This window comes from Chinchilla lanigera, unplaced genomic scaffold, assembly GCF_000276665.1.
Source record: "Chinchilla lanigera isolate Chin_1 unplaced genomic scaffold, ChiLan1.0 scaffold00068, whole genome shotgun sequence".
NCBI classification, from domain to species: Eukaryota; Metazoa; Chordata; class Mammalia; order Rodentia; family Chinchillidae; genus Chinchilla; species Chinchilla lanigera.
Window position 1 is genome coordinate 6,971,534 of NW_004955469.1, and position 14,737 is coordinate 6,986,270.

The 14,737-nt window shown below is 50.4% G+C and overlaps 1 protein-coding gene across 1 annotated transcript in view; it reads right to left on the minus strand.

Annotated features, from left to right (window-relative positions):
* Adcy3 (adenylate cyclase 3) overlaps positions 1-14,737 on the minus strand; it is a gene marked incomplete at its 5' end in the record, with an annotated part of 92,972 nt that overhangs the window by 38,326 nt on the left and 39,909 nt on the right. The window contains 1 exon segment of the mRNA XM_013522659.1: positions 2,759-2,908. Coding sequence (XP_013378113.1) covers positions 2,759-2,908 — 150 coding nt within the window.

A 14,737-nucleotide genomic window follows, 5' to 3' on the forward strand; every position in this document is an offset into this window, starting at 1 on the left:
TGACTATCATCAAGGAATCAAATACTGTAATAACAAACGCTGGTGAGGAAAAAAAAATCCTACATTGTTGGTGGGAATGTAAACTAGTACAACCACTATGGAAATCTGTACAGAGATTCCTCAAAAGACTAAAACTACAAATTCCATTTAACCCAGGTACTCCCCTCTAGGTAACTTCCTGAAAGAGTTAAAGACCTTATATTACAGTGATACATGCTTACCCGTGTTTATAGCAGGGTAATTCATAATAGCTAAATCTTGAAAGTAGTTCATCAACAAATGAATGGATAAAGAAAAGGTAACTATACACAATACAGTACCACTCTGTCATGAGGAAGGATAAACTTGAGTCATCTGTAGGAAAGCGGATGCACCTTCAGACCACAATGATCAGTGAAATAAATCAGACACAAAAGCCTAAACATCATGCAAGCTCTCTGATATGAGAAACCCAAAGTACAAATAAATTAAGAACAAAATAAAAGATAGAGAAAATGAAACAGGAAGACAGATCTTTTGCAAATGGGAAGGGGATCAAGAGATGAAGATTGGGGGTGAGGGGACATAAAAATTACGATGTGTCCTGTACATGTACCAACTACCTACAATGAATGTATTCACTATGTATCACAAACATGTACTAATTTTTAAAAACTATCCTTGTATGTTTAAAATAAATCCATTTCATCATAAAAAGTTCTCTAGCCTAGCTAAGTGGTGACACAGGCATCTTAAAAATTGCCCAGAGCCTGGTGGGACCCTGTCATGGTGTAAAAGATCAGATGTGCACCAGGGCCTTTATGAAGCCAGGGAAGGGGGGCGGTTCTTTAAACACTTTCAAGCCACAGTAGGTCCTCAGGAAACTTGGGGTCCAGTGCTCAGAAGAAGGGGACAAATATCATGGCCAATAATACTGGCTCTTTGCCACAACAGAGGCCAGGAAAACTCTTCTAAAATCTGCCTTGTTGCTGGGCATAATGGTGTATGACTGTAATCTCAGCACTCTGGAGGCTGAAGCAGGAGGATGGTCACAAGTTTGAGGCCAGCATGAGCTACACAGTGGGTTCAAGGCCAGCCTGGACTATATAGCTAGACTTTATCTCAAAAAAAAACCAAAAAAGAAAGAAAGGGAGGGAGGGAGGGAGGGAGGAAGGAAGGAGGAAAGGAAGGAAGGAAGGAAGGACAAAAGGAGGGAAAGAAAAGAAAAACAAGAAAATAATAATAAATAAAATCTGCCTTGTGAAATGGAGGAGTCCAAGGCTCAGCACAGAAGCTTCTAGATCTCAGTAAGAGGGAAAAAAAGCCCGAAGACAGAGGAAGCTGGCACCCGTCAGCTCAAAGACTCCACATGTACCGTTGAACACTACCATCTAGAGAGGTGGATAAGGCCTGCTCCGGTCCACACACAGTGATCCCCAGTGCGGCAATGTTAGGGCCCAGAGGTGGGGCTGGAGAGGTGCTGGAGGATGAGGGGTAACCCACTGACACATCCAGAGCCGCTGAGTGGGCCATCAAGAGGAGGGCTCAGCCGGAGGAAGCAGTTCCCTGGGAGGCATCTTGGGAGCTGTCTTGTGTCTGATCCTTCCTCTTTGGCTTTTTCCCTCTCTCAGCTTCCTGGCTGCCATGAGGTAAGCAGTGAGCCTGTGCCATACACTGCCGCCAGGGTGCTTCTGCTTCACCACAGCCCTACAGCAAAGGAGCCAGCGGACCCAACTGGAACCTCTGACACCAGGAGGAACACACCTTTCCTTCTCCAAACTGCTGCTCTCAGCTATTTGGTTACAGCGACAAAGAGCTGACTAACACAAGGCCCAACAATGGGGTTCCCTCCAGGCTGAGCTCCAGGGCAGCACCCAAAACTAAAGCTCCGTCCACCTCTGTGGCAGGGTCTATGAAAACAATTTCGGTAAATCCAGAGCACACAGGACTTCAGGAACACAAAATGACATGGTCCCCACAGCAAAGGATCAGAGTATTTGAAGAAGCAGAGATAAACCCATAGATGACAGGAAATTGGTGGGTATCATCTCAGAAGACCTTTGAAAAGCACTTGAGAGGAATTCAGACCAAAACCCATTTACAAGGCTGAGTCACAAGAGACCCAGGGGGACCATTCTGTCCTGGATTAGGCTGGAGCAGAGCCAGTAAACAGACAGCACGGACTACAGGCCCTTCTCCAGATGGAGAAAGGTAAACAGGGGGAGCCCCGGGGACTGGGTGTTTTCCCTCTTCCTAAGTGACTTAGAATGAAGTAAGGAAGAGGAGTGGCTCGCTCGTGGGGGAGGGAGGTGGGGCTGCAGGATGGGCCCCACCTGCTCTCGGGCAGAGCACAGTGGGTACTCAGAGCCAATCTGCAGTTGAATGGTAGGGGTCAGGGTCAGGGGACAGGGCACGAATGGCACAGAAGAGTAAAGGAATTCAAAAGAAACCAATCGGTGCTTTTCATTTGAGAAAAGAACACAGGGAGTCCCTGCTACTACTTGGGCAATACCTATCTGTGAAGAGAAAAGTGTACATTATAGAAAAACAAACAGAAAGCGGGGGAGAAGGAGGTCGAGGGCAAGCACAGAAGACACTTGGGAATGTGAGTCCCCAGCAGTCACAAGCAGCCCTCTGACTGACGGCCAGGACCCACGCATGGCCAGGCCGGGGAGCAGACACCAAACCCTGGCTGAGAAAGCCCGGGGAGCCCCAGGCAGCCTGCCCTGGCTCCTCTCCTCCTGGGCTCCCCACCCAAGCCCCCACCCAAGCACCTTACCTGCTGCTGGCTCTGCTCCTCCAGGTTCATCTTCACCTCCAGCGACTGGCGGGCCTCCAGGAAGGCCTTGCGGTGCTTCCGGTCAGCCATGTAGTAGGACATGATGCCCACAATGATGGCGCACAGGTAGAGGAAGACATTGGCCAGGATCTGTACCCAAGGAGGAAAAGAGAAAAGGACAGTGGTGAAACGCATCCCCGGGAAAGAGGGATGGGGGAGGTGGATGGTGACCACGATCGACTTGGAGATGCGCATGCCGCGGGAGGAGCCCCAGAGCTCTGACCTGGATGGGATATTTAGGTCCCTGCCCCACCAGCCACAGATGGGTGAGGCCCTTCCGAGAATGCAGCTGTGGGCCTGGAAGAGTGTGTGGGTGTGAGTGTGAGTGAGTCTGTGTGTATGGCTTGGCTGAGGGGAGGCTGCTCTCCTTCCTGCTGCACACCATAGCCAAACCCCTCTCCTACACGGTGGGCGCAGGCCTCTGCCACCCATTCATCCACCCACTCATCTGCTCAGTTAGCATTTACTGAGCCTGGACTTACCAGGTGCTCTGAGATGCTCTGCTCATTTGTTGCTATGCTGTTTCTTTGGAGCTAACTGGACCTCATGAGAGCTAGACTACATTCCCTGGCCTCAGTGAGCCTGCTCCAAGCAGGGTCTGCTTCCTGGTCAGGCCTGTCCTGCTTCCCTGGTGCAGCTCCACACCTCCCCACCCCAGCTCCTGTGATCCTGCCCCGCAGGAACAGACGCCTCCTGTGAGGTTTCTCCACATAACACTAGAGTGGCAGGAAAGGAAGGAGAGCTGAGAAGTATTTCTAGGTACAGCGGACCCTTGCGCTATGACAGGCCCCACATACAGACAGTTTGGGTTACAGACAGAATTTTAGGGTTAACTTACGACCAAAGTCTTGGTTTATCTGAGACCCCTAGTGTTCCAAAAACATAAAGTCATGAAGAATAGGCTAAGGGTCATGTGGAGATCAACACAAAAGCCTGGGTAGTAACAGTACTTTTTGTTGAGTGGATTTGGAAGACTTTCTGTCCAACTGTTAAGAAATACTTAGAGAACAAAGGTTTACCACTCCAGGCTCTCCTCATCATGGATCATGCTCCTGCTCACCCACAAGATTTGGAAGAAGAACTGACTGAAGAATTCCCACCACTCTCATTTGAGTTCCTCCCACCTAATACAACTCCTCCACTGCAGCCTATGGACCAGCAGGTTATAGCTAACTCGAAGAAGCTGTACACCAAGGAGCTGTTCCTGAAGTGCTCCTGAATGGTCGCAGATACAGATTTAACCCTTAAAGAGGTCTGGAAGGAACATTACAACATCCCTTCCTGTGTGGGTTAATTGAGAAATCCTGGGCCAATGTCTCTCTCAGGACACTGAGAACTTCCTAGAAGAAAGTGTGGCCTAAATTATACAGGGGAGAGACTTTGAAGGCTGTGTAGAGGAGCCTGTGGCTTCAATTGATCCTGTGGTTGATGACACTGTCACTACAGCAGAGTCCATAGTCTTGCAGGTAGATGGTGGTGATGTTGAGGAACTGGTGGAGGAACACTCAGGAATTATCTACAGAGGAACTTCAGCAACTTCTGGCTGAGCAACAGAGAATGGCAGCTGAGGAGCTCTCTGAAGAGCAAGAGCAGTAGCAACAATCAGTGCAGGGAAGTGCTTCTGAAATAAAGGAAATCCTGAAAAAATGGATGGAAGTACAGACATTTGTAGAGAAGACCCACTCAGACAGAAAAAGCCAGTTGTGTTGACTTGCTTAGTAACAGTGTCATGTCATACTACAAAACAGAATTAAAGAAAAGACAAAAAAGACAACCTTAGACCAATTTTTAGTTCTGAAAAGGTTGAGACCTAGTGAGCCAGAAGCAGGTCCTAGTGGGCTACAGACTCTCCCAAGGAGAAAAAGGACAGCAGAGAGCCAGATTCCTGACATTCTTATGGAAGGGGACTCTCCTTCCAAACAGAAACCACCTTCCACTTCATCCTCCTTTCCTACAAGCCAAAGATGTCAACTTGAATGGTGAGAACAGTCTGAAATTGTTGTTTCTGGTAAACTAGGCACATTTTATAACTTTTTGGTGAATATATTAGTAAAATTATTGGTGTTTCTGGTAAATTATGTACATTATACAACCCTTTTTATTATAACAATAAAAGGGGTGCTTTGGGGGTCTGGAATGCATTATGAGTATTTCTTATGAGAAAAATAGTCTTGACTTACAACCAACTTGAGTTACAACCACTTCTTGCAAACAAATTGAGTGTGTAAGTCAAGGGTCCACTATACTAGGAATTGAACCCAGGGCCTCACACCTGCTAGGTAAGAGCTCTAGTGCTGAGCTACAACCTTATCCCTTTTTAAACTTTTATTTTTAGACAGGGTCTAGGTTGCCCATATTATAGGCAGCTACATTAGGTAGGAATATTATAGGCAGTCAGACAGGGTTAGGCCCTCAGAAGAGTCAGTGCAGAAGATGAGAACATATTACAACTCTGGGTAGAGGCGCATTCACTGAAAGCCAGGCCTCAAGACAAAGATGAAGTGACTATACCTGCTTCCCCAGGGATAAACAGCAATGAATGATATTCTAATAGGCAAGATCGTCTGCATGGGAGACCAAGACCTTGACCCATCCCTTCCATGTTTTTCCCATGCTCAATTGCTACAGGGCTTGCTTCCCCACTGGATAAATATTAACTAAGCAACTATACTTGTAACCCTAATGGCTGATCATTGTTTTGTCCCACCTTACCTACCTTGTGATTTTGCTCTATAAAAATCCTTTAAGAATTGGGCTCATGGGCAACCCACTTTCCGGGTCCCCTTCTGGCTCTCTTAGAAGCTATCTCTCCCTCAATAACTACTTCCTACTCTTAACCTCCGCTGTTCCTTAGAATTCATTCTTCGATTTTGAGGAACACCAACTCAGCATATCGGACATCTAGCAGATTGGGAATTATAATATTTCCCTTATATTATTTGGATTATTTGGAGGTCCTATGTCATCCCTACATCACCAAATTGTCCTCAAACTTGTGACCCTCCTGCTTTCTCCCCTCAAGTAGCTGGGATTACAGGTGTGTGCCACCATGCCTATCTTGAAAAATTTCTTAACTTCTGCCCCCAACAGAAGACAAGCTTGATCCAGCAGGAGTACAATGGATTCTGGGGTCACTGAAAAATGTGGGGACGTCAATCTTTGATTTTTTTAACATAATGGTTTAATAGATAGTAACAGACTAGGTTCCAATATGAATTTTCGGGGTTCTCCTGGTTATAACACACCTCCTCTCCTAATGAAAATAGTTTTTGAGTTTCTTCAGGGCTGATGGGTGGCACCTGAAGGACCCACCACCACTACACCTGGCAGAATGCTCCTGTAGTGGCTGTGCATGGTCGCCAGTGCTGAGCCCCTGGGTGCTCGACAAGGGTCCCTGGATAATGATTAACAGGAGGTGTGGTGTCGGTGCTGGTCACAGCCACCCCATGCTTCTCTGAGGGTTGCTTCTAACATCTACTGCCCTGTCAGACTCTTAGGCCTGGGCACGCCAACTCCTTACACTACTGCGGCAGGGAGGGGACATGCGGGTCATTCCAAAGTTCTCCACGACATGCCCAGCACCTTTGCCTCAACCCCCTCCACCAGGAGCCGGCATCAGTGGTACCTGGGCCCCTCAGTAAACACTTGGTCATGTAAAAAGTGGCCAAGTATGTCCAGTGAGGTGAATCAGACCATCCAGACCATGTTGGTCTCAGAACTAACGTGAGGGTCCAGCATCCTCCAGTGCCCGGAGGCTCCCCTCCTGCCAGCCATGTGGCCTTGGAGACTCATCTGCCCCCAGGCTCACAGGGCTACGAAATGGGGCAGGGCTGGGTGACAAGAGTGGGCTTGTGTCCCGTGCCTCCTCACTGTACAGTCCAGCAGCCACGAGGCTGCGGCTCCGGGCTTTTGGCAAAGAACCTGAATGCAGAGGCCGAGGCCCTGGGCCCCTGCACACCTAGGCTCCGCCTGCCAATCTCAACACCCCTGGACCAGACGGGCTGGCTGCCCTAGGGACACAGCGAGGTCTCTAATCCTAGCCCTGCCCACAAGCAGCCTGGGCTGGGAAGAGCTCTGTGCTACAGCATCACCTCGCCCCTGCTGGCAGCCCCGCCCAGCCATGCCATGGGGACAGGAGGGCCAGGCCCTGCGATGATGTGTACAGCGCTTACAGCTGCTCCTTCTCAGGGTAGCTCCCTATGAACCCCAGACCTGCTACACAGAGGATCAGAGAATGACCCCTGCCACTCAAATGATAACCCGAAGAATGTGCAGTAAGGATCCAGGTCGGCTCGGGCGTGCTGGCCCTCTGTGTAGGACAGTGCTTCTTTTCAGCGTTTGCGATAAAAACTGTTTTCAGGCTTCTCGTAGGCACACACAGCAGGGAACACGAGTTCAGGAGCCCTCGCTGCTGGGTGCCCTTCTGTGCACAGAGGGGCACTGCCTCACTTTCAGGCTCCGCACTGGCACTGCCTGGTCTCCGTCCACACCACTTCTGAGGGCATAGGGTGGGCCTGGGGGAAACTTGGTCCATGGAGGCCTAGGAGAGGAGGCAGGAGAGGCTGGATGGGTCCCTTCACAGTCATGCTGGCCTGGGACATCTGGCTGCAGGCATGTGGGAACTCGAGTCAAGACCTGTTTCCGCACCATTCTCAGGAGTCCAGGCCCTGGGGTTCTCAGAGCACCTGTGGAGGGCGCTCAGGGTGCTGCTGTTCTGTTCCATCCCCACTATGGTTGGGAGGCCTGGAAGGAGCTTGGCAGCCTCGGGCCCAGGTAACAAGCAGGAGCTCAGCCAAGTCCCCACTGCCAATGCTCAGCTCCAATTCAGGGCCAGAATCCAACAGGTAATGCTGCCAAGCCACAGAAACCCCACAAACCTCGGGGAGCAGGAGTCAGCATAGGAGAGAAGCTTCAGGATGAGCAGGTGGAGTTGTGCTGACAGGGAGGAGGGCTCACAGGACAACAGGGGCACAGGGCACCAGGTGTGCAAACACTCCAGGTGACACCGATGAACAGCCAGGGCTGGGAACCAGCTCTCCCGGCCTTCATCCCCTTGCCTGTGATGTCACCTTAACATCACAGCGCTATCCTCCATGCAGGCACACACACAGCCTCATCTTGCTTAGGGAGGTGACATTATTTCTATTTTACAGTAGAAAGAATTGCAATAAAGCAAAGTTTCAATACTTCAGGACATTTTTCCCCCACTCAAATCTTAATCTGTGACTCAAAACCCATCCTGATAGCCCTACCTTTTCCCAGAAAGGACACTAGACATCTCGTAAACTAAAATTTAAAAATTCACTCAGATAGCAGCTCTAAAGCACTTAGGTGTGTGAGCTGCACATATTTTTATCTGAAACGAAGTACATCTGCAGATTCCTGCAGCTGCTATATCCAGTGGGAACTGTTACCCCTAAACTGCTAAAATTGAGAAGGTTCCCATTTTGGATTTATAAATGGAAGTATGTCTCACTTAGGGAAAATGCATGTATTCTCAAAGTATGTTTGAAGCCGGGTGTGGTTGTGCACACCTGCAATCCTAGCACTCGGGAGGCTGAGGCAGGAGGATTGCTGCGAGTTTGAGACCAGCCAGGGCTACAAAGTGAGCTCAAAGCCAGCCTGAACTGCATAGTGAGACCCTGTTTGAAAAAAGTGAGTTTCACTCCTTCAACAGTGAGCCAGCAGCACTCAAGCCTGTACACTGGTGACCCTTACATGCCTCCAGGAGCCACTGCATAGCAGGGAAGGCCCAGGGCCAGGTGGGTGTGGGCCAGGAAGGACAGGAAGATGGACAAGCAGGGCGCTGGCATCCCTGTAAAAGACCCATCAGTGTTTCTTCTCATTATAGGTGAAGAACTAGAGACCCAGGAAAAAATTCAGCCTCCAGGGAAAACTTGAACCCTAGTGAGAATCTGAAATGGATCTCTCTGTCAAGTGACAAATGGGTTTCTTTATGGTGGGTCCTGAGCTCCATGGGTCTGGAATGAATTTCTGGAAGGGAGAGGCGCCTTCCCTCTCAGAACTCCCTCTTCCCCCACAGGGTGGCCTTCCCTGCAGCCGCAGCTCACCCACCTGGCAGCCTCCCACACCAGGAGAGCCCTGCTCAGGCCCACTTACTCTGACAGCTTCGCTCCCCACACCACAGGCAGCCTCTCTCTTGCCCACAGTCCCAGCGCTGTCTACAGAGGGGCCAGGAGAGATGGGTGCTGCTGTCCTCCTCCTTGCTGTATCCCCAAGGCCCAGCCCAGCCCTGGCTCGTACCAGGCACTCCAGAAACCATGAGTTGCTGGATGGGACTGACTTGGTAGTGACACCATGGGATCAGTGTACATGAAGTAGCAACCTGAGGGCAACCCTAGAACCCAGCTTCTGCTGTCTGGGCCTCCACATTAACATACCCGTTCTCCCTCCAAAGCTGTTCCCAAGCAGATGCCTCTGTCCCACTCCTGCCCATGTAGCGCCTGAACCCCTATGTGGCCATCAGTGCTGCCTCCTCCCTGGAGCTCTTCTTTCTGAACTCTCCTGTCTGTGTCACAGTGGCCCCTGGAGGGGGGCTTGGAGACCTCTTTTCAGTCACCTTGTGATGAGCCCCATCCTCAGGCTCAGAAGGAAGTGGCGGGAGTAAAGGCAATGATTCTACCTGGATGCACCTGTATGGGCCTTTCCTCAGGCAAAGACGTGGTACACACAGTACATTATGAAGGAGTCAGGTGCCATTTCCCCATTTTCCAAAGGGAAAAATGAGCCATATAACAGATTAAGTCCATCACACTCAGCCAAAGGAGTGGCCCTCTGAAGAGTCATATGTCAGTGTCTCAAGAGTCAGGGAGGCGGGGCTGGGGATTTAGCTCAGCGGCACAGCACCTGCCCGGCAAGCACAATGTCGTGAGTTCAATCCCTGGTACCGGGGGAAAAAAAAAAATGCATACTCCCCACTCCCAGCCCATCCTAAGAAAGAAGAGGAAGGAAGGTGGCTCAGTCAGCCAGACAGGCTAGGACAGCAAAAAGGGAGATGGAGATGGTGTGGGGTCTCCGCAGAGCATAAGCAGATAGCTTATGCAGGGGGCAAAGAGAGACCTGCGTGGCGAGGAGACCACACTCAAGCAGGGAGGTGCAGAGCAGAGCTTCGTGAAGGTGTGGGCTTCGAGATGGACGGGGTTTCTGGAACAAAGGATCAGCATGTGCACACTCCCCTTCCAGGAAGCCTGCTCCCCTCTGGCACCACTGAGGACGGCTTGACCAAGGGACCGGAAGGCAGCGGCGGCCCTGGCCAGGGCAGCTCTGGGACCAGCAGCAGCCAGGAGTGCCAACACTACCGCTGGACCTGCAGGTGGCCATTGTGGGTCTCACCACAGATACAACCTCAGGGAGGTTCCCAAGTGACTGGGTTAGGATGCCTGCTCTGGGGCACCACTGCAATCACCGCTTCTTGTCCCATAGACCCCCTTTAGACCATGTGGCATGATAAGAATCTGTTATGACAGAGCTGCCTGGACCCTAGAGTCCTTCTCTCTCTCTCTTTGTTTTGTTTTGTTTTTTTTTTTTTTGAGACAGGGCCTCACTGCATAGCCCAGGCTGTCCTTGAGCTCACCACATAGCCCAGGCTGGCCTCAAACGCACAGCAATCCTCCTGCCTCAGCCTCTCAAGTGCTGGGATTACAGGCATATGCTACCACACCCGTGTAGAGTCTCTTTGTGTGCAAAAGTTTTCTTAATCCTTAAACTATTTTCTGGAAATAACTTCTTTCAAAGGAATTGTCTCTTTAAAAAAATACACCATTTAAAATAATAATGAATAAAATGAATGAATGTCCCAAATGGGTAAATATATAGACTGAAATTTCTGCAGCCCACACAGCCTGATTTTATAATACCCCTTCTGCACAGGCAACAGAGAGAATATTCCCTGCATACTTCTAGCCTCTGGAGAGATGGGCTGCTCAAAGTCTTTAAAACAGAACTTTTTGCCGGGCGTGGTGGCACATGCCTGTAATCCCAGCACTCGGGAGGCTGAGGCAGGAGGATCATTGCAAGTACGAGACCAGCCTAGGCTACAAAGTGAGTTCAAGGCCAGCCTGAACTGCATAGCAAGACCCTATCTCAAAAAGACCAAAAAAAAAAAAAAAAATAGAACTCTGGGGACACAGCTCAGTGGTAGTACGCTTGCCTTGCGTGAGCCCTGGGTTCCATCTCCACCAGCACCAATAAAACAAAAAAATAGAAGTCATCCTGCAGGTGGTCAGTGGCTCTCTTGCCCAGGCCAATCTCTCCCCGCCAGCTCATTTCAGTCTTGAAAATTCCAGAACATTCCAAAAGCAGAGGGAGAGAGCTGCTCGGGATACCAGTGTCCATATGGCTGCCCATGAGACCCGTACTGCTCTGCTTGTGGAGGAAGGCCACACTGGAGCCTCTGCTCATTAAGACCTACTGAGATGTTTTGGAAAAAGGTCTCCAAGGAGCTGTGAGATAGGAATTGCAGAAGAACAGGCACCCGAAGGCAGCTGGCCTTCCTACCCCAAAAGCCAGCCAGAACCTGTGGAGGTGCTATGCAGGCAGGGTCCCTGCCTCTGGGGCCACACCCACTGCAGGTGGCTGCCGACCTCAGGAGAGGCGCTACGGTGCCTCCTGCTGAACGTCCTCCCCTCTCACAGGCCTCCCGACCACACCCCTCACTTTCCGTCCTCAGGCCTGGCACAGAATTCTTCACATTTCCCCTTCTCTCCTCCTTCCCTGCTCACTCATGTGCTTATTTCATCACTAAAAGCGAGCTCCATGGGGACAGGGCTTTGGCTTTGCTTCTCTGCTCTTTCCTGGTGCCCAGGACTACGGCACACTGGAAGTCACCAAGGACGCTGGCAGACGAAGAGCCCAAGGAGGAGGTGAGACTGTGTGAGCCTGAGCCGCTGACTTCACCTCACTGACACTGGCTCCTCAACCTCACAGCAGGCCTGAAGGCTGGGTCCAAAAAGATTAAAATAATGCAATGACCCCTTCCACAGGGCTTGATACAGAGACTTTTCCCTTCTTTTCTTCTAGACAAGTGAAGGCAAGTTAGTACCTAATAATAAGACGCTGAAGAAGTCCGTGAGGGCCTTCATATTTCTTCTTTCTCACACAGGCTTTACAACAAGAGGGAGGCAGAGCACTCATTCTCATCTGTGGAGGAAGTGACTTGACGCCAGAGAAAGGGGCTTCTGAGCTGGCCGTGCTGCGACTGAGAACCTGCGTCCCTGCCTCCAGGCGGGGCCTTCTTTCCTACATCTTGGTCACTCAGCTGAATGTGATGGGGGTCACCCAGGCTGGGCCAGGGCCAGGGCTCCCAGTGGGCTCAGGAGCTAGTCCCCACCCCAAGCATCTTGGCAGGGGAGGAGGAGGAAGCATGGGATCTGTGGATAGGGGGAGACTGTCTCACGGGGCCTTGCACATTTCTGCGCCAAGAGATGTCTGGGGTCTCCTACAAACACAACCCTGCTCCACACAACACAGGTCTCAAGCCTGGGGCACTTCAGACCTGCCCTTCCCAACTGTGTGCCTCTCATTTCTACTGTGTGTCTTAAAAGAAAAGAACCGCCAAAGGCGTCCTGCTTATTTGAAACCTCATGCCTGTGTTTGCTGAAAGACATTCCAGGTCTACCCTCCTCCCAAACTAAGATTTCCAGGACAGATAGTTGACCAACTTGACATTACACAAGGTCCCTCAGCATCTGCTGGGACCCTAGAATGGCCTCTCAGGCCCTGCAGCTCTGACAGGACAGTGACAGCTCCCCTGGAGACTGGAACGGGGTGGCCCTGAGCGTCAGACTCATGTCTGTTGTCTCATTGCTCCTCAAGCTCCCTTCACTCCAGCTGCATGGGCTCTCCACTTCCCTACTAGAAGTGCTACTCAGGCTCCATGGCTCCAACCAGGACCTCCTGCCCCTCCTGCCTAAGAGGTCCGCACATTGTCATGACTGTGGCTTCACCCTCGTCCAGCACTTAGCACAACACCTGCCTCTTATTCTCCAGGACATACTTAGTACTACATCAAGACTTAGCTCAGCACCCCTCCCAACAGAACTATTCATTCATGCACACGTGCACTCAAAACTCACTACCTGAATGCCCACCAGGGCCAGGCAGATGTTCAGCATGTAGCAGTGAACAAGGCAGAAAACATTCCTCCTCGTAAGGAGCATAAACAAATAATAGCCAGTTTTATAACTTAAACAAGTATTAGTAACTTAAGTAATAACCAAGTCAACCTTAAGAGTATCTATCAGATCTCATAAAATGTAAAAATGATAGGGAAGTGAGTGACTGGGCAGCGGCTCAGACCGGGTGGCTCCTTACTCGCCGCAGAAGTGACTACAGCTACACTCTTGCTGTCGCCTTATAGAGTGGGTGCGCTCTTTCTGGCTGACTTTGGTCATGCGATTTGCTTTGGCCAAACATGCCAGCATATATACGATAGGAGCAGATTTCTGACGTGCTCTTGCAAGGCGGCCTTTCCTCTGTGCTTCTGCCACCACTATGTGAACAGTATTATCAAAAGTTGACCGGAACAGCAGAATGAGAGCCCTGTACAGACAAACTTAACCTAAGATACAGCTTGGGGCCAAGGGCACCCAAGTCCAGCCTGACCCAGCTAAACCTCTGCAGACCCACACATTGTGCAAGTCAATCTGGGCTTGTCATACACAGCCTTAGGGGAGAGGAAGACTGAAACAGACATTAGGGTAGGTCTATGAGAAGCAGGGTCATTTAAGCTGAGACATAAGTGACACGTCAGAAGATCGGAGGATGTGTCCTGGGCAGAGAACATACTACTAGGGCCAAGGTCCGAGCCATATGGCTCTTCAGTGAGACCCCACAACGCAAGGCACGTCTGTGTCCCCACGGATGCATCTGTGTGGTCTCCTCACCAGGATGCAGTATGTACAGTACCAGAGGTCAGGACGTCCTGACCTCTGCATCGGAGGGCCAGGGTCCCTCATGGGAGGCTAAGCTAGCTGCAGGAATGGTGACAGGAGCAGAAACAAGGCAGAAGAACAGATCCTTCTGCACTGCGGCGTTTCTCTAGGTGAGACAGCCAGGGGGAAGCTAAAGTACAGAGCAGGTGTTCTCGTGGGGAGAAGGAGGAGGTGATCTGCCCTGCTGCTGGGGCTGTCATGACTGGCATCTGGTGGGAGGACCAAGGATGCTGCTGGCCACCCAAGCATACACAGGGACGCAGCCACAACACAGGATCACCTGGCCCAAAAAGTCAGTGGTGTCAAGGTGGAGAAGTCCCAACTTCAGGTAATGCCTTTTTGATTCCTGCAAGTTCATACTAAACTTTTTCTTAAGCTTTTGTGTTGTAGAATACCGCATTCTGAAGCAAGGACATGAACTAGTGGGCTTATTTTATATCATTTGTAGACCTTGTGGGCTGAGAAGAATGTTGATACTGAAGACACAGGAGCTTGATAAATGCACCCAAAAAGAAGGCCCAATCTCAGAGGCACAGATGAGAAAAGGCAAATACAGCCATCTGGTCTACCTCATTATTTTCATATAGAAATGATTAGCTCATATTTAGCATCTTACATTAATCCAAGGGTTAATCATTGACAGTTAGGGACTAGATTTGTGGGGAATCGATGAACCCCTACAACTAGGGGGGAAATCACCTTTTGCCCTTTTGGATGCAGCAAGCTCATAGCTTACATTAGACTCTCAAAAGGGTCCGTTCCCCCGATGACTAAGAACCACAGATCCAACCCAAAGAGCCCCTTCTGTTCCCTCTGCTGTCATCTCAGTAAAGAAACAGAAAGCACCCAGCCAGCCTCAGCATTTTATGTCTTCTCCTATGGATGTGACCTCATTATTTACTCACTTTGGTCTCTTTCCAGGCCAAATAATACTAATTCTGGGGGCTGGGGATTTAGCTCAGCGGCA